Below are 27,934 nucleotides of genomic sequence, written 5' to 3'. Positions count from 1 at the left end.
TCGCTATTTATTTAGCGAAGGAGCGTTACTACACTTCATGTAAGTGTTGTTTGAACATTTTTACAAACATAAAGCTTCCCATCCTAAATAGAGACAGCTCACTTGGTGTTTTCTGTCGTTGTTTTACGTCTAATTATAATTAACCATATAAACTATAATTTCTATCTTCGCAGCAAATATAATATATTTTATTGAAGCATTCGCTAGGTTTAGAATTTGTTTATTTCGCAACGTGGTAACCGTTTTGTCGGAATCTAGTAAAACTTGTTATTTTAGTAGTGTCGAACACTTCTGTTGTTAATAATGGCTTCCATGTAGTACATGTCTACTGCAGGCAAATAGCTCGTTTTCATTGCGTTTATCTGAGCCTTTAATTTGGGTCAAATTTGTATAAATTCCGAAGCAAAACTTTGAAATTCATCTTACCATGCATCTGTTCTCTGATAAAGCACGTTGTTTCAACCAATCAGAGCGCGCGTTATGTGGAATCTTTATCCTAAACAGCACTAAGCGATGTCCTTAAAAATAACAAGAAAAGCGAGTTGAACGGTGTATCAGTTTCGGATGGAGGCTGATTTAACAATACATTATCTTTTGTTTTCTTAGCAAGAAGAAATCTGCAGATTTCCCTCAAATTACTTTTATGAAGGAAAGTTAAAAACAGACCGATCAGTGTCCATCGCGACCTTGGACCCTCGTTTACAGTCCTTTTGGCCTGCTCCTGCGAAAACGGGACAGAACTTCCCAATAGCATTTTGCCATGTTGAGGGAGAAGAGGAAAGCAGCTCCATCAAGACGGCACATAGTAATGAACAGTCAAAATCAAATGAGAAGGAAGTCAGAAAAGTGGTAAGCTTGATGTTGTCAAAATGTTGTTTGTTATTACAGTTATGCAATGCTAATCGGCGATTCAGTATTTCAGCAAGTAAAAGGGAATGAGATTAACCGATCATTTCTTAGCAGATAGTAAGCTAACCGTCGTAGTTTATATGGTTGTACATAAACTGTTGTTTCTCATCAAGCGTCACTGAAAGTTTGGCTTCGATCTCTTCCTTCGTTTGGATTGCTGTTAGTTCTACGGTATAAGCTAACACGACAGCATAGCTACCTAATTAAACAAATTTTCTTCACATTTTGAATTATTATTTATTATTATATAGGTAACACAAAACAAAAAAAAATTCTGAACAACGTATAGATATTGGTTATAAGCCCACACCCAACATTAAGTTTACCTGGATTTACAGGTGGAAATTGTGAGCTATGTGGGGGAGGGGGAGGAAAGGAGAAGGCCATGGAAAACTACACGAGATCATGTTTACGCATCGAGATGCAAATCTTTACGAGTATACTAATTAACAATTAGACTCGTAGCCCGCAAGGCTACAGGTCAATAGCTTTGAGGGCGAAGGGTCTAATTGTTTTAGTATCACCCAACTAGACGGACAGAAAAGGCAACAATAAAGTAAACAAATGCAAGTAGAAGAAATATTTATTTGGGAATAAAACGAAAGAAAGCGTCACGTTCGATTGAACTAATTTCGCTACTCGAGGAATATTACTAATAGTCCTCTAGTAGCGTAGCCAATTAAAATGCAGGATTTGCATTAGTCCTCGTGATGCAAATCTTTACGAGTATACTACCAATTACTAATACAGACTTACTCTTTGTCAGGTGCATGTGGCGACGTCCTTAGTCTACAAACACAACGTGGATTCGTCAAAAGTCGTGATCTTATCACCTTACAGAGAACAGCGAAGCAAGATCAGCGAGTCTTTAAAAAAAGTGTACAGGTGTAAAGATATCCCCGTCACAACCATTGCAAAAAGTCAGGGTAAAATTGACTTTTTATGCTTTCAGTGTATTTTGTTAGCATCTGCTTTTAACTGGAAATCGCAGGTACAATAATTAATGCTTCACATTATTAGCGCAGCACATCACATATACAATGTATGCTGCGGTTTCCAGTCTATATCAAGTATTTCTCTTTTTCACTTTTTTTGTTTATTGTTGTTTTGGTTGTTGCTGCTATTATTGTTGTTGTTGTCGCAGTTGTTGTTTTTGTTTCTGCAACGTTGTCTCTTATTCACCTGATTTTTTGCTGATAGCGATCTAGGCGGCGCCAGTGAAACTTGTTTATCCAAATACAGCGATATGTGTAATTCAAACACCTCTCAAAAATTCATTCCCAGGAAGTGAATGGGATTACGTCATCTTGTCTTTGGTTCGCTCCCTGAGTAAGGACGATATCGACCCTGAGCCTTCACTTTACTGGCTCCGGGAGCATTTGGGTTTCCTAAGAGATGAGCATCAAATGAATGTGGGGATTACTCGAGCGCGGAAGGGACTCTGTATAATCGGTATGTATAGGATCATAAGATGCTTTATTATTGGTAAATTTTTCTTTTTGATTTCCTTTTCTTCGTTTTTCTCCTAATCAAAAGAGCACGCCAGAGTTAAAGATAGCGTGCGAGTATCAGGGACACTTGCAAGCTGTATTTTTCTACTACACTCTGGTCCCTTTTAACTAGGAAAAGATCGCAACTGTTGCAATTCGAAAAACTGTTTTTCTCTGTTAATTTGATATCGGTTTTCTGAAATAGTTCGCCTAAACTTAAATATTATTTCCATCTGTCATAAACGTGTTTATGTTATTGAACCAACATGTGGTCTGTACTGGAATACTATTAGTCGAGTCTTTGGTTGTGGAAGTCGGAAACGTGGTATCCTAATAATTAGCGCGTTGGCCACTGCATCGAGCGATCCAGATTCGAGCCCAGGGCGGGGTCATTGTGTTGTGTTCTTTGGCACTATACTTTACCCTCACAGTGCGTCTCCCCAACAACGGGTGCGTAAATTGGCACCGGCGAATCAATGCTGGGGATGAATCCTCAATGGCTTAGCATCCCATCAAGGAGGTGCTAGAACTACTCCTAGTAACTGGGATAACCTCGGCGGTATGGACCATTTGTTCCGAAGCAGACCTTTTTTATACGTACATCTCTTGACATGAGAGAAGATGTGAAAGATTTAAATGCAAATTTGCTAGGGTGTTTTGATTTATTCTTACTCAGCAATACTAACTACATTTCCATTAAACTTGCCCTCTTTGTCCCTTTAGGTAACAAGAACCTACTGAAGCTCCATCCCATGTGGCAGAATTTAATAGAATTCTACGAAAAAAATCATTGTCTGGTAGATGAATCTGAATGGCCCAGCAACTGAAGCTGAAATCGCTAGACCATCATATGCATGATCCAAACAATTTGCAAAAAATTATTCAAGCTGGCTGTGTCTAAGAAAGGAAATTTTCCGTCACCGGAGACGATTTTCTCCTTTGTTATAGTGATTATGGCTTTATATTGAAATACCGAAGCCAAAGTCAACGCAGCTGGGCAAACGCAAATAGAAATAACGTAATGAACCATTCACCGCTACTCGTAAAATGTTGATATTCAACAAAATCGACGACACCTTCTCTCAGTTTGTATATGCCTTCTCCTATACTACAGTATGCTGGGCTTGCAGACTGAGTTGACTCGAAAGAGCTGGGAGAGATCCTATAATTTTAGTTTTGATCAGCTAATCAGGGCTAACAGCCTTGCAATGTTGGGAGCTAGAATCTCCTGGAATTACGAGGTTTGACCATAAGCGATTCTTGACATGACTGAGCCTTTTAGGTTTATTTTATTGGGTAATTTAGGGGAGCTCAGAAAAGAGCAGGTTCTTTTAGACACAAGCTAGGAATTGAAGCGTTCTGTAAATATGTAGTTGCTATTTTGAAAGTTCTTTTAATTAAAATTAGGCAAGAAAAAGTAGGAAGCATTTACAATGGCAGTGGCCTTGCAATTTTCACGCCGTATATATTTTGCATTTTACCAATTAGTTTTAATTTTGTTGCTTTTTGATTTTTTGCAAAAAATTCCATTTTATGGGTTAAGGCCATTTACACCTGGTATAGCGTGGTACATATGGAGGAGAATATTTATACTAATTAATTTGCAATTTATTTATCAATAATATGAGACAGAAAGTATTGAGGAGCTTAAACGAACTTTCTGACTGCGTTTTCATTCTGGTTAAATGAATCTCAATAGTTCAGCACAGGTGAAATATAATTTGTTGTTAATTTTGAAAATTACATGAAGCAAGCAGGTATAAACACAAATAACACTTAAAACAGAAAAATAGAAAAGGTCAAGAAAAACATGAATTCAACACCAAGTGCAATAGGCAATTGGCATGATGGTGTCAGTTGACTACAACTATCAGAATCCTTCACTTTTTCTGTTTTTTGTGCTAACCAGGGCAATTAATTGTTATTTAAACCCCACCGGGAATTCAAAATTTAAATAATAAAGAAAAAACGAAAGGAATTCTGGTAGTTGTAGTCAAATGACGACTACGTGCAAATCTGCTATTAGATATCTTGAATAGGTTAAATAGAACATAGCTTATTAAATCGAAGTTTTCAAAGTTGGAGAATTAGCGGAAAATCTATTCTCTCGTCGATGAGTTATCAAGGCATTTGGATGGGGTATTCAAGAGTGTGTGCATGCGAATTCGCCTACTTGTTGTTCTTCTTTGGAGCGGACTCACTCTTATTTGGGGTATAGTTAATAGAGGGGAATGGTTATGAAACCCGACAAAGTTCATTATTGTATCTTTGTGTTCGGTTTTTTGGCCTTGACCGTGCACAAAACACAATAGTTGTTTACTCCGTACTGAGGAACTAACCAAAAGAAACGTTTTGGTTACGTAATTCATGCATAGTGTATGAGCGCAAAGCAAAAGATTGTGCACGGTCGTGGACCTTCCAACATAAATCTTGACACCTTCGTCTTGTCCTTTGATGATTGCCGGGCTTCATAACCAGTCCCCTCTATTAACTATGTTTGGGGTTTTGCGACCTTCAGTGAGCAGAAGACAGTAAATTTACGGTGTTTTTATCGTTTTGCTTTTGCTGTTTGCGCGCATATGGAAAACATTTTTACAGAACTCAGACGAGAGCATCAATCAGCCAATGTATGCCAATAGATCCCTTTTGTACAATCTCCTCTCATGTATGCGTGACTGTCAACACGTGTGTTTAACAGTAATGAAAATTATAGTAATTTTCAACCATGTGACATAGTGAAGATAGCTGTGGGAATGATATGAGCGTATTTGTCCCATCGATTAAATCATGAAGACTGAAATAATGTCGATACAAGTGCAGTTAATCTCAACAAGCGTATCGAGGATTGGGTATTTGTACAACTTAAAAAGAGCGGTAGTACTGATCCATCTACCTTAAATCTACTAACGAGGGTGCTGCTTGGGCAAATGGTGGGTTCATCGCGAGCTCACACACGGATTGAAGGACACTTGACTGCTCTACAATCAATTGAACTTACTTTGTATCTTGTTTAGAAGTTTTCTAAGTTAGTTGATTTAAGCAAGACATTTAATGAATCATGCTTTTGATCGGAAAACGCTACTTTTGTTATAATCTAGTTAGTTACATTTCCCTATAGCTCAGGCATGGGGACATGCCTTTTTCAAGGGGGGAGGGAGGGAATAGTGTTGTAAAGTTGAGCACAGCGAGACAGAGCGTGACAACAATTTTAGAATAAGGTTTAATTACATAATTACAGCGGGAAATATGATCTATGTATAAGCCTTTGTTGTTAAAGTGTCGCATGGAATATGGAATATAGAAAACTAGTTCGTACTTTCCGTCTAAAATCGTGTAGGAACACTTGTCCCTTCCAACGACAAGATCAGAAGCACTGTATTCTGCTCTGATGAGCTCCTAGTGCCGCAGGATTTACGTAAGTGTCCACCTTTATCTGTAATTAAGTTGTTTATGCAAAAGGAAACTTTTTATTATCCTCTTACTTTACAAAACCAGCTAGCTCGACATCAATGTGTCAAAGCTGCAGAAACTGTATGCAAAAAGACGCCGTATCTTTCTACAGGAAAAACAAAGCCGTAGTACCTGTCAGTATTTTTAATGTACAAATACGGCCAAATCACCGTGGCAAATCTCTTCGGTGAAACACACATTTTCTGGTGGAAATGAAAAGTATTACTGACTAATATTGTTAAAAAAGAGATTTATTAGTAAGTCATCAGAAAACTTTCAGTGCTCCTGAAATAGTTTTCCATTCCAATGAAGACGTTTTTACTCGAAGGAAACTAGTCATTGACCCAAATTGTCTCCATTTTTGTGGATAGAAGTCGATACTTAGTTGAAAATCTTGTGATTATCAACTTTTATCGGCAAATTAAACTCGTCGTTTCACAGTTATCGAGATATATAGAGTACTGTACTATAGACTTATCGACTACGTTTTGGATGATCGATTTTGATATGTTACGTCCTGTCGTACAGCAGTCGAGTGTCCTTCACTCCTTGTGTGAGCTCGCGATAAACCCAGCATTTGCCTAAGCATCGAAACAGTTCGACTCTAATCGAACCTCGGCCGAGTCTACTACATTACCTTTCTTTCCCATGGATCGAGTAATCTTTCATTAATGCGTGCATTTACTTTAAATACCCATTGGGTGAATTTATAACTCTGAGAATAAAACCACATGATTGGTTTCTTCATCACGCAGAAAATGTAACACACTGTTACCATAACTAAGTGTATTGTCCGAGTAAAATAAATTGTCTGTCTGTCTGTCTGTAATCCTTCTAAGACTTCTAAAATAATAGCCTTTCTGTTTGTCTGTGCTTTGTGTTACAGACGTCATGTTATGTCTCTCGTGCTTTAATTTTTGTTGATTGTTTAAATGACGACTAACACAACCACTTGGTTTGGCGCCGTAATAATGTCGGAAAGATAAAAGGAAAAAAAGCGACAAAGACGGTTTATTATATTTTATGCAGTGAATAAAACAAATTCAGAGTGTCGTTTGTTTAAGAAGGGGATTAGTAAAACAAGGAAAGAGTGAAAAATGTAGAAGGACCGGGAGGCATATACATGCTCTCATTCGTTCTAATCAGTCCCAACTAGATTAACTTTTGTAAACATTAGCAAACGTCTTGTATTAATATTTTACTGTATTAAAATATTTTATATCAGGCGTCGACTTGGAACCATGGACAGCGGCCTTCAAATCGCATGATTAAAGTTTAGAGTGGCTGAAGTTAAAGAACTGTTGAAAATTAAAGAGAAAAGAATTAAGGAATTTGAGGGAAAAGAACAGAAACTGAGAAAAACCGGAACAGAGAAAAAAACCTCCACGCGCAACCTCAGTACACAAATAGCCTTTCTCCCTAATACTCTCCAATCGGTTCGCACTAACACATTTCTCGTTTTTAAATAGTTGAAAATTCAGGGCGCGCGGTCACCAGGACCAGGCGCCCCTTTTCTCAAACGGAGTACAACATCATGCAACATCCACAAATGTTGCATGAAACATATGACCATGAAGCCCCGGCCAAACAATCGCAACATTTCAACGCAACATATCGCAACATTGTTGGGAGCAACATGTTGCGTGCGTTCGGCCACCCTGTTGCAATGTGTTGCGAAATGTTGGGTGTTGTTGACTCAAATTTGAAAATGGTCAAATTTTCCTACATGCATGATGTTGTAGTCGTCTGGCCAGGTTCGTGCCAATCTCGTTCCCAGAGTCTTCGTTCCCCTTGACCAGCGGTCGGAAAACGAGAGCTCTTGGAGCAGTGACACCGATGGGCAGAATTCGGTTATTTCAAAATGGTTGCTCCCAGAGCTCTCGTTTTCCGACCGCTGGTCAATGGGAACGAAGACTCTGGGAACGAGATTTGGTTCGTGCAACAATGTTGCGCCCGAGCATGCGCACTTGTTAGATTTTCAATACTCAACATGTCGCAACATGTAGCAACACGTTGCAACAGGGTGGCCAAACGCGCGAAACATGTTAGACGCCCAACAATGTTGCGATATGTTGCGTTCAAATGTTACGATGGTTTGGCTGAAGCTTGCAAATGCTGGGCCAACAATGTTGCGATATGTTGTGTTGATATGTTGCGATCGTTTGGGCGGCCGGGGCTTTACAAACATTCGCCCCATATACAATTAATGACGTCACGAGACTATTTTAACCGTGCCAAGATGGCCGCTAATTGTGGATTCAATCAGCGACTTCGAACGGCTGAAAAAGCGGTTTTCGCCCACTGTCAGCGAAAAAAAGTTGACTGCTTTTGTAAGTAAGGTTCAGTATCTATTATTAAGCAAAAAATTCGGATACGAAAATTTCGTTTCAGTGGCGCTTTAAAATCAAAACACGGTGATGGACAAAACACTGACCCCTAGTCCATGGACTACCCTGGTGGACTACCCAAATGGACTACCCTAAATAGACTACCCCTAAAAAATGCTATTTCAGATGAGGGGTGCGTTAAGAAGCTGCGATTATATACTTACAGTGCACGGAGGATGCTTTTCTTTTCGTTCTGCATCGCCTTCAGCCGCCATTTTGAACAAGAAGATCTGTTAGATCTTATAACCGCGCTTTTAAAATTTAACTATTTTCTTAGTACTACAGTCGCAACGCAGTCCTTATTCCAAAGCAATCTTTGATGATTCATTGATTACTGTAGACATCACATCACTTGATCAACACACACTCTATTATTGTACAGCGCCTAGAGCAGGCATGGATAGGCGCTATATAAATATTTATTTATTATTATTATTATTATTATTATTATTATTATTATTATTATTATTATTATTGCACCATCAGTCGTAGCCGTTGTGACATCTCCGATGACGTAATAGTCTTAATCTGGAACTTTCTTCGGGATATGTACGTGCATGAAGATACGAACACTATTACAAACCGCTTTCTTTCTTTAAAGTCACGATTAAATTTAATTGTTTTTTTCCCTTGAGTTAAGGGTTAGCAAAGAAGTCACACAAGTCACATAATTCAAGAATTGCGTTATCCACGGCTATCTTTAGTACGGTGGTTATTTCCCTATCAATGACGTAATCTTTGCACGTTCTGACAAGTTCTTTGCTTGGCTTGCAAATATTTAATTTTCCTTCCGATCTGTGAACTCGCTGCGATAACACAGCCAAAGGATTTACTTCATTTGCCTAAAACCGCAAGAAATACTGGGAAAATTACAAATAAATTAATGACCGTCGCTTCTGCCGATATAAACTTGCAAAGTAAACACGATCTTATTTGTCACGTAGCGAAAGTGAAAGCTGCAACGTCAGCGCATTCCATGGCTGACGTAATACCTTTTTTCAGCGTATTTATTATTCCCTTTAAATCCAACGCTTTGATAAAACGAAAAGAAAATATATTTTACCCACAAAAAAGAAAACAATATCCGTAAAATTGTCCGTGTATTTATGTTTTAACAGCTTCTGGCAGAAAAACATCACACGTTGCATGACTCAAAGTTTGGCCGAGCGGAGGTCTGCGTCTGGTCACCGACAAAAAGAAAAAAATAAAATAAACCACGGGTAAACCTAGAACCGCGCTCGGCCCATGGCCGCGCGGTTAAATAACTATACTGAATAAAATAACCGCTGTACACAAAAAGCGTAGACTCAAATCAAGTCAAATATTCTGTGGACAACTCAATCTTGCTCCCATGTGATTCAGTAGCTCAGTCTTTCTCGAACAGACGAAATGATCTTCAGGATGTTATTCATGATTTGTTTTGCTTGTTTTGTGCCGAAAATTATGGCATAGAAGCAGCTAGTCTTCTGTTTTTTTCCTGAGTGTATCAAAATGAAACAGAAATGGGAATGAGCATAAAGCTATGGGACAGCAAGAAATTCCAACGACTACGTTACAAAAATTCAGAGTGGAGTGGAAGCAGTAGTATTCTTGGCTGGCCTGGACTATGGAACGCCAGAACTGTCTTATGATACTTTTTTTTATTATATTGGGTGGTTATGTCATTATATTGAGTAGTTATGTTATTATATTCGGTGATTAACTCATTATACTCGGTGCTTATTCCATTATACTCGGTGCTTATGTCTTTATATGCGGTGCTGTCTTCATTATATTCGGTGCTTATTCCATTATATTCGGTGCTTCCCTCGTTATATTCGGTGCTTTCTTCGTTATATTCGGTGCTTTTTTCCTTATATTCGGTGCTGTCTTTATTATATTCGGTGCTTACTTCATTATATTCGGTGCTTACTTCATTATATTCGGTGCTTACTTCATTATATTCGGTGCTTACTTCATTATATTCGGTGCTTACTTCATTATATTCGGTGCTTACTTCATTATATTCGGTGCTTACTTCATTATATTCGGTGCTTACTTCATTATATTCGGTGCTTACTTCATTATATTCGGTGCTTACTTCATTATATTCGGTGCTTACTTCATTATATTCGGTGCTTACTTCATTATATTCGGTGCTTACTTCATTATATTCGGTGCTTACTTCATTATATTCGGTGCTTACTTCATTATATTCGGTGCTTACTTCATTATATTCGGTGCTTACTTCATTATATTCGGTGCTTTCCTCGATATGATCGTCACCAGTCTTCGCAAGGGGTCATACAATTTGGAGGTAGTCTAGGGAAAGCCGGGAAAAACGGGTGTCACGAAAACTCAGACCCCGAAACAGACCCCGAAAACTCAGACCCCTTGAAATTAAAAACTCAATTGTTATCACCCGAATTGCTCTATGGCCACAATGGGGCGAGATGTTTATCTTCTCCGGTTTATGTTGTCGCGTCGATCGAACGGTGAAACACAAATATTTAACTTCTCAGGTTTATCGCTGTCGCGTCGGTCAAACAGTGAAGAACTAACAAGGTTTAGAACAGCAGCCGACACTGTTTTTCAAAACAGACCTTTTTTATGCAATCGTATGCAGCAAAAAAATGTGTTGTTCTCTGAAACATACTCGTTTGATCGCAATCTGCTTTTGACTTTATGTGCGTTACGTGACTGTCGGCACGTAACCCGCAGAAATTAACAAAATTTAGAAAAAAAAAAAAAGAAAAAAAGAGTACATAGAGATAGCCATGTTTGCGTTCCAACTTATAACGGGAATAGTGAATATTTCTTACAGGAAACAGTAAGTTTCAAACCAAACACTTCTATTTCTTTTTTTTTAACCATATGAGGAAGTGGCAGATCCCATTAAAATAGTGCTCAATACACATATAGTGTAGAGCTGAGTATATGAGTAATAACGAAGAGGCAAGATTTGCTGTTACTCCGAGTTTCGTGCTTACGCACTCATCAGACAGTATTTAATGATAAGCATTCCTATCAACTAGATATATATACACGGTATTAAACAATAGGCTAATTGCTGGACTAGTTGCATTACAATAAGTGATAGTTATACTGGAAAACAATAGGTGTGAAGACAGAAATTACGGGGACGAGTATAAACTGCGTGGGTGCAGTACAATATAAAGAAAGTGTCAAGCGTTCTTCAAGTAGAATTTGTTCTCGTGCCGGCATTTAGAAATAAGTTCTGATCTTTTGTTTAGTAGATTGTCGTTGCTATGTTTGATAATCATTAGTTTTTCTGTGAGGCAGAGGTCGCATCGTTTGGAAATGTTGTTGTAGGGTCTTGCACGGCTAATAATTGACCATTTGATGTTGAAGTCTTGTTTTTTGTCGTGTAGTTGCCAGATGTATTTAGAAAGCTCGGTGCTGTTGATGTGTTTTCTGTGCTTAAATGTGGATTTGTGCTGCGAGAATCTCTGTTTGAATGTTCCTTCTGTCAGTCCAATGTAGTTCTTGGTTGTGTTGTTAGTTGTAACTTGTGCGTTGTAGATTACACTGGAAGTCAGGCATTTGTTGTCTAGCGGGCATTGGTCTTTTTTGCGGCAGTTGCATTGCTCTCCGGTGGTTGCGTTGGCGTTGTTGTCGGCGTTTGTTATTTTCATGTTGTGTTTGTTGATTACTGTTTTCATGTTGTCCATGCAACTGTAGCTGACTTTGACGTTGTTTTTGTTGAAGAGGCTGTGGTATTTATGTTGGTTCGGAAAGTGCTTAGATATGAGCTTCAGGAATGTTCTACCGATGTTTGTCTTTACGTTTTTACTAAATGGAGGGTTGTACCATATAATGTTTCTTTGTCTGTTGCGTCGGGGGCGTGTTGGTTGATTGTCTTCGTTGTAAATTAGTGTTTCAGAGTATCCGCTGGCTTTCAAAGCAGTTTCGTAGATTGGTTTGGCCTTGTTGAATTCGTGTTCGTTGCATGAGTTGGCGGAAATACGGCGATTGATGGATGCTGGAAGTTGCTTTATTATGTTAGGTGGGTGGTTAGACTTTGTGTTGATGTACTGCGGTTCGTCGTTAGGCTTTCTGTAGGGGCAGTAGGTCCCTTTTGTAAGATCGAAGGTGACGTCCAGGTAGTTAACAATTTTCATGTTAGTCTGTATGGTAATGTTGAGTCCATATGTCTTGAAGCGTCTTGTTATGTCCTTCCTTGTACGGTCTGCTTGAGGTCCAGAGATGTTTTTGAAGATGGCAAGTCCGTCGTCTCTGTAAAGCCCGATGTTGTCTATCCCGTATGTGTTACACAGGTCGTCGAGAATGAATAAGCCTACGAGCTCGCATACTTCGGCTCCGTCGAAGCTGCCCATAGTAACGTCAAAAGAACTGTTGTTTTTCTTGATCCAGGCGGTGTTACTGTCAAAGAGAAGGGATTTTCTTGAATGCATAATAATATCGATGTCGCGGTCCGTAATGGAAGTGAATTGTTTGGCGAAGTTGATTGCGTCTGTGAGAAGTTTCTCAGTAATGGAAGGGTAGAAGTTCTCAATGTCAAATACGGCGAAGGTATGTTGATCTTTGTGTTGTATAGAGGAGAACCAGTTGATGACGGATGATGAGTTTTTCCATTGGTTAAGGCCAGTCTTCTGTCTCACAGTCGTGTTAATGTTCGCGAGGATTTCTTTACTGATACGTCCAATCTCACTTTTTGCAGGGTTAATGAGTCTACATGTAGGTTTGTTCTGGAAGTTGTCTTTATGGTCTTTGAGTGTTATAAAAGCCTGTCGCTCAGCCATGCGTTCCGCGCGGTCGTCAATGTTCAGATTAGTAGCAATGACTTGAGCTTCTTTGTTAATAGCAGTAATCGTATTAGAATTTGCTTTCTTGTACGTCGATGTGATATTGTCCTTGAGAAGCTTGTCGTGCGAAGCTTTGTCTACTTCGTAGTAGTTGGTTGTTTTGTCAGCAGGTATGAATGTTTTTGTGGAGTTGTTTATTTTCCTAATGTCTTGTTGTAGATGGTCTTGGAAGTCATCTCGTATTTGCCTGAATTCAATGTTCTTGATCATTTCGTACACGTCAGTTTCAAAGTTGTTTAGGTCTTCGTTCTGAGGAGGGCATTTTCTTGATTTAAAACCAAAGTTGTTGTTGTCAATGTTGTCGTCGTCGTTGTTGTGGTCTGTGTTATTCTTATCTTTATTCTGTTCGAAGAAGAAGGCTTTCCAACGCATACGCTTGATTACAAAATGCCCTCCTCAGAACGAAGACCTAAACAACTTTGAAACTGACGTGTACGAAATGATCAAGAACATTGAATTCAGGCAAATACGAGATGACTTCCAAGACCATCTACAACAAGACATTAGGAAAATAAACAACTCCACAAAAACATTCATACCTGCTGACAAAACAACCAACTACTACGAAGTAGACAAAGCTTCGCACGACAAGCTTCTCAAGGACAATATCACATCGACGTACAAGAAAGCAAATTCTAATACGATTACTGCTATTAACAAAGAAGCTCAAGTCATTGCTACTAATCTGAACATTGACGACCGCGCGGAACGCATGGCTGAGCGACAGGCTTTTATAACACTCAAAGACCATAAAGACAACTTCCAGAACAAACCTACATGTAGACTCATTAACCCTGCAAAAAGTGAGATTGGACGTATCAGTAAAGAAATCCTCGCGAACATTAACACGACTGTGAGACAGAAGACTGGCCTTAACCAATGGAAAAACTCATCATCCGTCATCAACTGGTTCTCCTCTATACAACACAAAGATCAACATACCTTCGCCGTATTTGACATTGAGAACTTCTACCCTTCCATTACTGAGAAACTTCTCACAGACGCAATCAACTTCGCCAAACAATTCACTTCCATTACGGACCGCGACATCGATATTATTATGCATTCAAGAAAATCCCTTCTCTTTGACAGTAACACCGCCTGGATCAAGAAAAACAACAGTTCTTTTGACGTTACTATGGGCAGCTTCGACGGAGCCGAAGTATGCGAGCTCGTAGGCTTATTCATTCTCGACGACCTGTGTAACACATACGGGATAGACAACATCGGGCTTTACAGAGACGACGGACTTGCCATCTTCAAAAACATCTCTGGACCTCAAGCAGACCGTACAAGGAAGGACATAACAAGACGCTTCAAGACATATGGACTCAACATTACCATACAGACTAACATGAAAATTGTTAACTACCTGGACGTCACCTTCGATCTTACAAAAGGGACCTACTGCCCCTACAGAAAGCCTAACGACGAACCGCAGTACATCAACACAAAGTCTAACCACCCACCTAACATAATAAAGCAACTTCCAGCATCCATCAATCGCCGTATTTCCGCCAACTCATGCAACGAACACGAATTCAACAAGGCCAAACCAATCTACGAAACTGCTTTGAAAGCCAGCGGATACTCTGAAACACTAATTTACAACGAAGACAATCAACCAACACGCCCCCGACGCAACAGACAAAGAAACATTATATGGTACAACCCTCCATTTAGTAAAAACGTAAAGACAAACATCGGTAGAACATTCCTGAAGCTCATATCTAAGCACTTTCCGAACCAACATAAATACCACAGCCTCTTCAACAAAAACAACGTCAAAGTCAGCTACAGTTGCATGGACAACATGAAAACAGTAATCAACAAACACAACATGAAAATAACAAACGCCGACAACAACGCCAACGCAACCACCGGAGAGCAATGCAACTGCCGCAAAAAAGACCAATGCCCGCTAGACAACAAATGCCTGACTTCCAGTGTAATCTACAACGCACAAGTTACAACTAACAACACAACCAAGAACTACATTGGACTGACAGAAGGAACATTCAAACAGAGATTCTCGCAGCACAAATCCACATTTAAGCACAGAAAACACATCAACAGCACCGAGCTTTCTAAATACATCTGGCAACTACACGACAAAAAACAAGACTTCAACATCAAATGGTCAATTATTAGCCGTGCAAGACCCTACAACAACATTTCCAAACGATGCGACCTCTGCCTCACAGAAAAACTAATGATTATCAAACATAGCAACGACAATCTACTAAACAAAAGATCAGAACTTATTTCTAAATGCCGGCACGAGAACAAATTCTACTTGAAGAACGCTTGACACTTTCTTTATATTGTACTGCACCCACGCAGTTTATACTCGTCCCCGTAATTTCTGTCTTCACACCTATTGTTTTCCAGTATAACTATCACTTATTGTAATGCAACTAGTCCAGCAATTAGCCTATTGTTTAATACCGTGTATATATATCTAGTTGATAGGAATGCTTATCATTAAATACTGTCTGATGAGTGCGTAAGCACGAAACTCGGAGTAACAGCAAATCTTGCCTCTTCGTTATTACTCATTTCTTTTTTTTTATATATATATACCGCTTGGATTAGTTAATTATTAAATCTGCCTCGTGGCGGGGTCTTCGCGCCAGTTTTCAATTTTCTATAAAATGTTTAAGCAAGCAACCGGAACGATGATCCTGCTGGTATACGTTTGTACCGTTGCAGTTATGTCCTATATAGCAGACATGTCCTCTGACGTAATGTGATATACGGAGCCAATCATATCATGCGTTCTATCTAATAACACGCAGCATAAGACTGGTAACTAAACTCCGTTGCAGTTCGGTCTTCGAGCAAAATTGATTTTTGGAGGGGGGTAGCGTTCGGAAGCAGTATTTGACTTTGTATGTCTTTACTCTGAACCAGAGTGACTCTGAACGTAAATATGCAGCGACTATTTGCAAGAATGGCATTTACCTCACAAGATTTCTATCGGAAATTGACCACTTAGTGTATTTTCAGTTTCAAATTTTCAACATGAAAGTTCGATCGAAGATTTAAACAGTGGTTGCTCTCCGGTTTGCGAACTGCGTGTTCCCGGCCAGCCAATATTAAACTCCGCGCTTTGATTATCCTCAAATTATTCAGATTGTTTAATGATATTACAGAGGCAAAACAATTTCTGAGAAGCAGTGTAACCAATTTTAGTTTCGGTGCTGTAAAACTACCACTCAATCTGCGCAATATTTCTCTATTCCCAATCTTGTCACTCACACGAAATCCGGTTCGCGAAAGCCCTCTTCCCAGTATAAGTTTGTTGAGGCTGACTGAACCTTTTTGGGTAAGCCGTCTCCTGTAGCATCGAACATTTATTAAAGAAATTTTCTTGTCGAGTAGATTTTTATGGCCGGAGTGCTTTCTAACTGTTCCTAGTTCGCTTTGCTTTACAAAACAGCAGTAGTAGTCAAAAAACCACAGAGCACTTTGTGGCCTATTGAAAACACCACAGAGCGCTTTGTGGCCTACTCAAAACACCACAGAGCGCTTTGTGGCCTATTCAAAATACCACAAAGCGCTATGTGGTGTTTTATTTTGGGATTTAACACTGAAACCTGGATGGCTCGTTGACTCGCAAATATCTCACAGCTATTTTCTGAAATAATTTGGTTTTTCCAACTTTTCACACCACAAAGCGCTTTGTGGCCTATTCAAAACACCGCAAAGCGCTTTGTGGCCTATTCAATACACCACAAAGCGCTTTGTGGTCGTCATCGTAATCATAGCGATTCTGTCAGTGGAAATTATACTATGTGGATAAAACTGGCAGAGGGGCTCTTTTATTTTGACAGGGAGGTTGGCAAGATTTTCGCACCACCCCTTACATTAATCATGCATGCAATTTTTTGACTGACTCGTTCTTTTCACGATTGCTGTTTGAGTATAATGTGATAGTTTGACATAGTTGCATACATAATTAATGTATGGCGCTGTACGGAAATCGTACCTGGAGGTTAGCCGAGTGCTCTTAAAGAAACCTCTGAAAGGAACCAATAGATTTTCGCAAACGTGCTGAGCAGATTATGTTGAACACTATTTCAGTTTTTGTTTTTAGAAAGAAATATCACCGAACCTCCGATATAAGACTTGATACCCTTAAAAGTACTCGTTATGGTTATCAGAGAGAGCACTGACTGCTAATGAGATTTGCATTCCTGGGATCGGCTGGAACTAGCTACAACGGGTACGTGTTATTGACCGGGAGAGACGATGAAATGAAAGCAGAAGGTTGAAAATTAGGAATTCAGTGATACCTCAACCTATCACTTGTTTCGGTTAGAGAATCTTAGAGGGATTTATTATGTTCATTGATTTATAGCTCTATTGTTAGTCCTCGTTTGTAGGCACACCCCTCAGGAATTTAGCATTGAACATGGAATGAAACTTTAGTAGGATACTGATATGGGTATTTCTTTTTTTAACAAGTCTATGGATCTCGCCGTAACATTGCAAGGCGAAGAACTCGACCAATGTTTTACCAACACGGACCTCATACTAGTTCAATAACATAATTGAGTTATGACAAAGAAGATTACAAATCTTTTTTTATTTATTTATGGCTAGACTGGAATTTATAGAACTGGTGTTTTCATGAGCAGGTATAATTACCATTATCACTATCAACTGGAATCTTATAGATCTTTCTACACACGAACCAAAACAATCTGACTTGTGACCTTGAATTAATTGGCTTGAATTATCTGCAATGCTCACGTATGATACAAACCGTTGCTTTATCCAAACATTTTCGAAAATTATATTTTAGGGCATGTTTTTAGCCTGTATTGTAAAACCACTATAATCTTGAGATTTGTATTGTTACAAAGGCAAAATAACCAAAGTTAGAATTAGTTTGAGAAATTCTATTTTTGACAGATAAATGCCTTTTGGACATACTAATATAATACTTATCATTGCATTTACAGTGGTGCACTTCTAACACAGACCACCAAACTAATTTTTTTTCATCATTTTTTGACATGTTTTCAACAACTTTCCTATGGCTTCCATTCAAATCTGGCAAATCCAAATTATGAAAAGAAATGTGAAAGGTGGAGTTGTCGACTGATCAACAGGTTACATGATGCTTGATATTTTCACCATTCATGCATTTTGATTAGCTTATTTAAACCAAGGAAGGTGGACACAGTTAGTCAGGCACGACTGTGGCTGGGTTCTTATTACAAAGATGAAAAGTTCTGTCACTCTTTTGTCCCTTAAATCTAGATCCAACAAACTAGTCACAGGCAACACAGTGATTTGTGGTTCATTTAGTAAAAAAAAAAGTAATGACATATTTTCTTCAGCCTTTGAGCTTGGGCTAATTTGAATAAGCTGTTGTAAATGTAGAACAATCAAAACAATTTCAGACTCATCCTCTATTTACTTAATTATTACTTATTAATACATCTGTTAAAGAAATCCTGATAAAAATTAAAAAAATCTACGAAATAAATACTGATTTTATCACTGTCACTAAACTCATCCTCTATTAACTTTCTGTAGAGGTGTTCATCATCATTGTCTTGTTCTTCTTGATCCTCTTGTCCTTCTTCTTCTTCTTTGTCTTCTTCTAACTCCCCCTCCTCCTCATCGATCATATCATCTAATGCCTCCAGGTATGGTTTGGCCAGGCTATTAAAAATATGGAGATGGATTTACTTCATTAATAGACACAACAATATTGTGGAAAACTGAAACTTTCTGTGAAGGGGCCTGTTACGGCTATTTCGTGTTTTCTTTGTGTCCTTTTTTGTTCCGTATGTTAATGTATTTTTTCACATTCTGCATGCTTTTTTTCTCGCGTCGTATGTAAATTTCGTTGCGTATATATTTGTGTTATCCTTTCATGTTCGTTTAGTGCTAGTTTATCGTCCGGTACACTTGTATCTTCTTGGTTCCCTGAACCCCGTTGCCAGCATTTTGGTAAGCCGTTTAGTTTATCGTCTGTTTGTGTTTTCCTCTTAGTTTTCTGCCGTCTTCAGTTAGTTATTTGTAGTAATTCGTTTCATGTTTATCTTTAGGAATTTACCTTCCTCCTACGGAAAGTGAAATAAATTTGCTGGACTAATTGAAACTCGCTTTAAGTTGTGTCTTAAGTCAGCCCTTTGCCTCTTCAGGGCCCATTTCTTGAAACTTCCTGGCTATTCAAGAGCTTGTCAACTTACAAGGACCGTTTTCAGGCTGCTGCTTTGGGCCCAAAGCACCAAACTACCTAATGAAACTGAAATCAGTTTTTAAAAAGAGCATTGGAATTACAATCTAAAGTACAACAGTAATATTATTATAATTCAAATTATAAATATTCATACTGTATTTTGAAAGTAGAAGTTTTTTCACGAGGAATGTGAACGCCTTAAAGAGATCTTTTCCCGACTGTGCTATCCTGACGACCTTGTGCAGTCAATCATTCGCAGATTTATTGAATCAAAAGTGTCCGAGGATTCACATACTCGAGTGGCTGATAAAAGAGAAGCCCCAGTCAGAATCGTGTTGCCCTACAAGGACCAGAAATCTGCAAACGTAGTACGTAAACAGCTGGCTGACCTCAGTCGGAAGATCAACGCAGATATTAACCCAGTTTACACAAGTAGAAAGATCAAGGATGAAATTAAGGTCAGGGAAGACAAGCAGCCTCTTGTTAGTCAACAATGCGTGGTGTATTCATTTCAGTGTGGCCTGTGTGATGCAGGCTATGTCGGTTACACGTGCCGACACCCACACCAACGAATTGAAGAACACAAAGAATCGGCAATCGGAAACCACCTCAGAGAGCAGCACGATATGGAGCCAGAAGACATCGCACAGAGTTTTCGAATCTTAAGAAAGTGTCAGAACAAATTTGGCTACCTTATTTTTGAAATGTTTTTTTTATCATAGAACTGAAACCAATGCTAAACAAACAGTGCGATTCAATTCGCGCCCAATTATTTGTTTAGAGCAATTCTTGCTAAGATTATTTTATTTTTCCATTGTATATTTTTAACACTTTTTCACATATTTTATCACATTTTAGCGTTCGCCACATTTTTATCTATTATAAGTTGTTTTTAACATATTTATGGCTATATGCTATTGTAGAAAATTTACTCACTTGAAAATGACCTCGTAGAGGTCGAAACGTCGTGACTTTTTAGCGCTAGTTTTTATTTCAAAATCGATTTCTAAGAAACTACTTATTAACATACTGTATTTCTATACCTAACTAAGAAAACCAGTTTTTGATTAATATGATGCAAATGGACTTCTCTATAAACTCACTTCCTTCAACTTAATGTCTGCTAATTTTTCACGCAAATAGCAAACCACCAGTTGTGATTGCAGTTACCCGTCTCACTCTACATAGCAATTTTCAATTTGGTTTCAAAATTAACTTGCATTTGGGTTTGCATCACTGTGCTCTGTTTTGCATCCTGTACTTTCTTTGTTGCGTTGTTCGTAATATTGTTAATACTCTGGTTCTGGTTTCAAGGCACTTCAATGAAAACTGTTCAGACATCACTTCCTTCCTGCATGAGATGAAGTAATAGTTAAAAGCACATGCCATTTTTGGTCTGAGACATTGATGGGGATTCCTGGACAGGCCCCCAGAGGAGCTTCCATCTGCTTTCAAAATTACATCATTAGCCTACCAAAACTAGTGCCAGTCCTAAACCCCACATTAGAATTTAAAATCCTTAAAACTCATAGTCTTGTTGTTATTGGGATAAGATGTTCTAGGTTCTGAGCTACTGTGTCTGAAACACCTCACAAGATTAGAAGCCACAGATTTAGGAAAGCCATTCCCTAACAGAACGTTTTCATCATTGTTCTTTGTTTCTGAATGAGAGAGCTATTTCACATATACGAGAAGCCTGGTGCAACAAGGCCTAACCCAAGTAATTTTGGCAAGTCAACGTACTTGACTAGAAAACAAGACATTCTGTCCAGTGTTTGTGTGATTCCTATAAATGTCAATGGATGTTCTTTTCAGAGAAATGTCCAGGAAATGGATCAAGCCATCTTCAAATTTGTTGACTGTAAAACATGTCAGATTTATTTGGTTTGTCCATCAACAGCATATCTTCAAAATAACGTCCATAAAACTACTCATTTATAAGGCCACTGTCAAGCATTTTACGAACAATATCATTTTTGAGTTCTGTCATGATAAAAAAAAAACAACAACAACGGCCTAATGAAGAACCCAACAAAATGCCATCAATTTGGTTGTCGAGTGCTCTCTTAATTAATTTGGTGTTAATCAATTTATTGTCATTAACTCCAAAGAAACCAATCTGAACAACTGTCAGGGCTTGCTGTCAGGGCTTGCAAACTCCAGTTCCTCTTAGAGTGAAAACAAGGTGTTTTCCTTCCACATCTACATGGGAGAGTATCATAACTTATGTGGGTGGTGGTGGTGTATCGAGTTGTGTTTGACAAACCCTTTTCATTTTTTTTGTTTCTACATATAGCAATATAAAGGAACTGTTTTTTAACTGTTTAATAGCAAACCACTTTATTTTTAAAAAGTGCCTGTTATTTTTAGTTAAAGTTAATTTGGCTAACAATTCCTTTCTATTTAAATGTATGTTGCTTGAAAACTGTGATCTGGTGGCCCTAGATGCAATTCGAGTTTTTCTGTAATTTTGGAAAGTCAAGCCCCACTGTTTGCTATTAATATTGTATCAAAAGGATAACACCATTCTTATCATGGTTATTCTATTGATTCCATTTCATCATTACTTAAGGTGGTTCTGCAGTTATTGTGGGCACACTACCCCATGTCAAAGTTTGCAACATAAATTTTGGGGCTTTGAAGTGTTGGTTAAGAAATTTTGGGAAATATTTTGTGTTTCACTCGGTGATAATGTTACTTAATTCCATTTACTGGGGAAAATGTTTTTATTCTTACTGGTGTTTGACTGGACCCCATTTTTTGGACAACAACACTACCAGTAAAAAAAATTTTGCTGGCATACTTTTACTCAATTTCTGGAACCAGCTTATTCTGACTTAATACAAACCATGCCCAAGTTTTGGGGAAATCATTTGAGCAGAAGTTCAGAAGTATTAACTTAAAGGTCAAAGACATGTAAACTCAACTCTAACATTCACTGAAAGTTTCTACAATTGACTCTCATTTCCAAAACAAGCCATGAACCCAAATTTTGTGAGAAGCTTGCCCCAAAGCTTGTTAAATAAAAGTGGCTAGTCAATTAGTGATCGTGCGAACCATAAAAAGCATTAATCCCTAGTTCTTAAAATACTATAAAATGCTTGATAACCTCATTGAATTTTCAAAGATGCATTTTGCAACAGTATTTGGAAATAACTTTTGTGTCAAAGTCTTTCCACACAAATTGTACGGTACGGCAACATTTTGGCTATAAGTTTTACTGTTGTGACTCAAAAAGAAATGGGGCACTGTTGTCAGGATTGTAAGCTACTCCCCGACTGATCTCTGGTGAGGAAGAGAAGCAGTTTTATTAATCTATGATTACAAATACAAAATAGCCACTACAGGTACGGGCTGAGCCATCTTTTTGCCATTCCTTAATATATAGTTAAAAAGACAATTATTAATAATAACAATAATAATAAATAAAAATAGCAATAAAAACAACAACGATGACAACAAAAATAATAACAATAATATTAATGATAATGATGTGCTTCTGGGCATGAATTATGTTTTCATTCATGACAGTTGGTTCATTGTATTTGACCAGTAAAAGTGCTTCACTGGGTCTATTTTAGAAAAGTGGAGTCTCATCAAAATGTGTGGGCACAGTTCATGGATGTTTAAAATCTTGTGAGGGTTGTGCTCTATGACTGATTAATCACCCAGTGAATTACTGTTGCAACACCAAAACAAGAAGGCAAGTTTATAAAAAAGCTGAGCATTTCTGCAAGTTGAAATTTTCTCGTGAGTGCTAATGGGCAACAAAAGTCTACCAGGTAGGCAACTAAAAAGACACACGGGGAACCAACAAAAACAGAACTAGTTGCCCAAAGGGCAAATTAGCAAGAAAGTTAGTGTCGAACACTGCATTAATAGCCGTCAAGCTCATTCTAAGAGCTTTGCGGCGTCCAAAAGTTTTCTTTACTCTGCCTCCTCGACTCCTCAACCTCTCTTAATTCATTTATGTTTGTTGCGCCCCAAACCATTGCAGGAAAGAAAGTGAGTGCTTTGCAGGTTGTAAGTATACATATAGAATACAGTAGGGGCAATTGTACATGTATGGTTTACCAGTTTTGTCATTTAAGTTAAGGTTGTCATTTGCTAACACAGAAAGCTCAACTTCCTACAAGCTGTCTTGTTCACAGCTTCTGGGGTTTTAAATAAGAGTCACAACAAAGAATAGAAAAAATATGTGACAAATGCTTGAGTAACTACATATGATATGCCAATATCTTCTTTGTAACATGCAGCAAAGATTGCTTGTATCACTGCCATACATCTATACCTTAACCTATAATATACCACAGAACCTCCCAAACTACCGGTAAGTTGAGACTTTTATTTTATATCAATTTTAAAAACAAAATTATTTTGTTCCAGTGGGGATAATGGGTTGTTGACTAGTTTAATGGATACACAAGAATAATAAGCTGTGCATTAACGTGGTACTGTACAATCACTTCTTCCTTAAGATTTTGAAACTCCATCTACTAAATACCCCCTGCGCTAAATTTTAAGCCTTCATAGCAGGGATGAAAAGGAATTAAAAACTAGAAACTGGCTAATTTATCCAGGTGCGAAGAAGATGTGTTTTGAAAAATAGTTGGCCTTCTCTAACACATAATAGTTGGCTTTCTCTAATACATAAAAGTTGGCTTCCTCTAACACATTTGGTTTGCAATGTTCTTCTTAGTATTGCTGGAGTACTTAGTGTACAAGAAAAAACTCATAAGCTAACCAGATATTGAAGTATAATATGAGGACACAAGCCCTAAAATTCTTGAGAAAGTGCTGCCATTACAGTTAAGACCCAATTACGTACAGGTAACAAAAAAATGAATTATTTTGGCAAGACACAACTCTAAAAGAGTTATCAATGCACGGCAACTGATACATATCATGGTAAGGGCTGATGCTCACCATCCCTAGTTCCTTCTCTACTACGACTTTCTTCAGTTTGTGCATGTTTTCCCTCATCCAACCCATGATGATCATCCATTACTGCAAAAACAGCAATTCAAAGCATTATTGTTAAACACAAAATCACACAAATGCAATTATATTTTAAGTTACACTGACTGTTTTAAAATAACATACATGTACAGCCTTGTAGATTAAAAGCTGTTCCTCAGTAAAGGGAAATTTAAAAGAAAACAAAATTCAATCAGAAACAACTGCAAGAGTATGACTATCTTATCAAGACCTAGGTTTTTAAAGTCTATTTCAACTGACAATGAAACCAAAACAGAACAGACTGAATCTCTAGTGGCAAAGTTTAGCTGGTGAGAACTACATCTTATTATATGGCTAGCTCCGCGAGCAGGCAAGATGAATCAAATCCTGCGCTGTGATTGGCTACCCGAGTGGGCAAGATGGAGCTATCTTGCCCGCTCGGGACTACCTGCCGTGTCCCGCAAGAAAAATTTCCCCGAAAGCCATATAATAAATCCTTTATTGACCAAGCTTGTTCGTTCAAGATGGCTGGATATTGGCCTCGTTCTTTTTTTGCGAGTTTATGGACCTCAACTCCGTCTCAGTCCATAAACTCACAAAAAATGAACTTGGCCAATATCCAGCCATCTTGACCTCACACTTGGTCAATAACCCATATATATTTACCAAGAGATAAAAGACATCCTTGAGAATAAAAATACAAGTAGATAAACAAACCGTTTTCTCCTTCTTTAATTGTTTTTACATTAAAAGAACAAAAAAAAACCAAGTATCCAAAAACATGAATAAATTCTCCAGAAGATTACAAGAATGGCAATGTTCCTCACACAAGAGCTGGCACAAAGAGATAATGGCAATGCCACCTAATGAAGACATGACAAGGTATTGGCATGTATCCCTATTTAAACAATAGAGAGTTTCTGTCGAGGAACTATCGGTTGATAATTGCCCCATGGAAATTTGATGTTCTTAAAACAAATATGCTAGTTTTAAGAACATCAAATTTCCAAGGGACAACTATCAACCGATAGTTCCAAGACATAAACACTCTATTGTCTTTATCGTTCACCACTAAATTTTCTTCCACGTGCCAGTTCAAAATTCATATTGAATTATTTTCAACTTTTTTAGATCAAAGCCATGGAAGGTCGTTGAAGCCAAATGTAAAATTTGAAAAAGAAAACAGACAAAAACCCACTTAATATATTTCAATTGTTTACTTTCTGTAAGCCCGCTTCTTTACAGAAACATTTACGCGGATGAGTACTATCCATCCAGGTATTTTCCTCAGACAGGCACTATGGGCTGATAGCGTCTCTCCACGGATGAACACTATTGCGTCACGTGATCAATTTAAACCAATAAGAATCGGAGAAAATTCAGTGGTGAACTATAATATGTATTAATTGGACCAGCCAAATAGAAAAGGAAACCTAGGCAAGCACTTCTTGAAGCAGCCTCACATGATGACTATACACACTGCGTGTCTACAAAACACTGCTTCGTAACAAACAGCTTAAAGGTAGCAAGTCAACAACAGAGGAAAAGAAGAACAGAAGGACAAACAACCCTGACCTTAACTGGTGATTCCTTAGCACTATATTGCGAATGCTTCAAGCGCAGAATTTTACACTTATTCAATAGCATCAAAAACAAAATCATTACTCATGGATTGTATGTTATTTGGATTATTTTCGATTCTTTTGCATAAGTTGTTTATTATGTTGTTCCTTATGCTCAAAAATTCATGTATGCCTATCAAAGTTCATCAAAAAACTGTACCTTCCAGCCACCGCAAAATGTAATGCGGAGTGATAAAATAAATGAATAGTACTATTTGAAAGACCTGGCAAAATAGGGTAAGACTGGTACATCATATCTCTTTTGCAAGCATGGTGACCTATTTTAATTTATTTTTAGAGACTGTGCTTGGTAGGAAACATTCAGGGAAATGTATTGTGCATTTGTTTTCATGATTGTGCCCAGGAGATTACTTTTAAGCTTACTTTAACATCGGTAGAAATCATTCCCAATACTGATAGAAGCAAAGAAATACCAGACAAAATAAAGGCTCGAAAGTTCAAACTGTCACAAGAATGGTAAACTCGATTTCTTGACATCCTGAACTAAACTCAAATTTCTTGAACTGTAACCAATTTTAATCCTTGCAATCCTGCACATTATTTCGAAACTACTGGTTTTGCTTTGCTCTATAGCATTTTTATCCAACTAAGCTGTATATTTGGTGGCATTTGGCGATACAAGGTGGTAATAAGCTGAGTGAAAATTTGCTCTGTCTGCACGACAGCGTTTCTTTATGCCCGTGACGGAGGCAGATCTTAATTGCAAAATTCAAAACACAACAGTGTGGACTATACAAACTAGTGCCAGCTTAGTTCGTGCCGCTTGAAAGCAACACGATCAACAAAACTTAGATTGCTGATGAACATGTCGAAATGGCTTCGTAGACTTGAGCCATATAAATTGCTCACTCCATTTCTACAAACATAATACAATACACTACACTTCACAAAGCTTCTTACTAACAATATTAGGCTTCAAAGGCAGCTGTAAATGTGTTTCGGAACATGCAGAAAGATCCGGCAAAACACCCTCACGATAAATGTCACAATCGATAGGTTTCGAGCTTTCAACTGGCAAACACCGTCCCGTCCCCCAGTAAAATAATCTCAGAGGACACGATCACAACGCATTTTCATTGGAAGAAACAACAACACATACAATTGGTCAAAAGGTGTTAGACATGTCTGCCACGCAGGACGAAAGTGCAACGCTACATACGTTGGATCAATAGTGATCTAATCGGCTTTACATATAAAATGAAGAATACAAAAGCAAAACCCGACACAACTTCTGGTTCTTTCCGTTGTGGCAAAAACTGTGCTACTTGTCCCTACATTTCTCACGGACTTACTACATATACCTTCTTTTCTACCGGGGAAACGCGCGCCATAAAATCCAACCTGACCTGTGACACTAAAAACCTCATCTACATGATTCAGTGTAACCGCTGTAATTTACAATACATAGGAGAGACGAAACGACGATTAAAAGACCGATTTAATGAACACCGCCGTACCATAGATAACCCTAACAACAAATCTAAACCTACTACAGCCGCCGAACATTTCCTGTCCTCTCCTAACCACACTGCTAACGACATGCAATTAATCCCCATCGAAAAAATCGTTTCTAACCGAGACTCTATCCGTACGGCCAGGGAAGCTTTTTTAATTCAAAAAGGCAGAACAATTGATCCTAATGGTCTGAACATCCGCGAAGAAACATATTAATTGTTTTTATTATGTTCTTTTATCATGTTATTTTATTTTACCGTATGCTTATCAGATAGTACGCAGCTCTTACAAGGTCTCTCCTGATTGGCTCGATCAAACAATCGGAAACAATAGGGTACTTAAAATTCAAAATGGCGGACGATAATCGCGAAGCGCGAAAGTGAACAGAATGAGTTGTTTTGGAGCGGTATGTTTTCCTCTTCAGTTTTTAAAAGCCTGGCAACGGTTAATCTATAAACAAAGAATTATAACAGGTTTGCATCGCGTTTCCATTTTGGCGTTTTTGCGTTTTAAGCGCAGATTTTCTCTACGCATTACGCGTTAAGGATTATTGAAGCAGATTATTTTTCACGAATTATCAAACAACACTAAATATTAAACTTATTTGCAGATG

At 38.2% G+C, this 27,934-nt stretch overlaps 1 protein-coding gene and 1 long non-coding RNA gene across 3 annotated transcripts in view; one reads left to right on the top strand and one right to left on the bottom strand.

Moving 5' to 3' along the window:
- Nucleotides 1-5,127, top strand: part of LOC110061911 (3'-5' exoribonuclease HELZ2-like) — a 42,840-nt gene extending 37,713 nt beyond the window's left edge. The window contains exons 36-39 of the mRNA XM_089290213.1: nt 607-849; nt 1,676-1,835; nt 2,194-2,361; nt 3,123-5,127. Coding sequence (XP_089146339.1) covers nt 607-849; nt 1,676-1,835; nt 2,194-2,361; nt 3,123-3,226 — 675 coding nt within the window. The 3' untranslated portion in view covers nt 3,227-5,127. The remainder of the gene's footprint in view (nt 1-606; nt 850-1,675; nt 1,836-2,193; nt 2,362-3,122) is intronic.
- A 12,511-nt stretch (nt 5,128-17,638) lies between these two features.
- Nucleotides 17,639-27,561, bottom strand: LOC149112357 (uncharacterized). 2 transcript variants are annotated; one of them, XR_016207398.1, is made up of 3 exons: nt 26,767-27,561; nt 24,191-24,271; nt 17,639-18,741 (listed from the first exon to the last, which is right to left on the bottom strand). It is a non-coding gene; the product is annotated as an uncharacterized LOC149112357 (long non-coding RNA). The 2 variants fall into 2 exon arrangements; XR_016207399.1 differs by lacking the exon at nt 26,767-27,561 and adding an exon at nt 24,368-25,007.
- Between the last annotated feature and the right edge of the window lie 373 nt (nt 27,562-27,934).

Source organism: Orbicella faveolata, unplaced genomic scaffold (assembly GCF_042242905.1).
Source record: "Orbicella faveolata isolate gen_17 unplaced genomic scaffold, um_ofav_v1 contig_2, whole genome shotgun sequence".
NCBI classification, from domain to species: domain Eukaryota; kingdom Metazoa; phylum Cnidaria; class Anthozoa; order Scleractinia; family Merulinidae; genus Orbicella; species Orbicella faveolata.
This window is presented reverse-complemented; position numbering and strand designations above follow the sequence as displayed.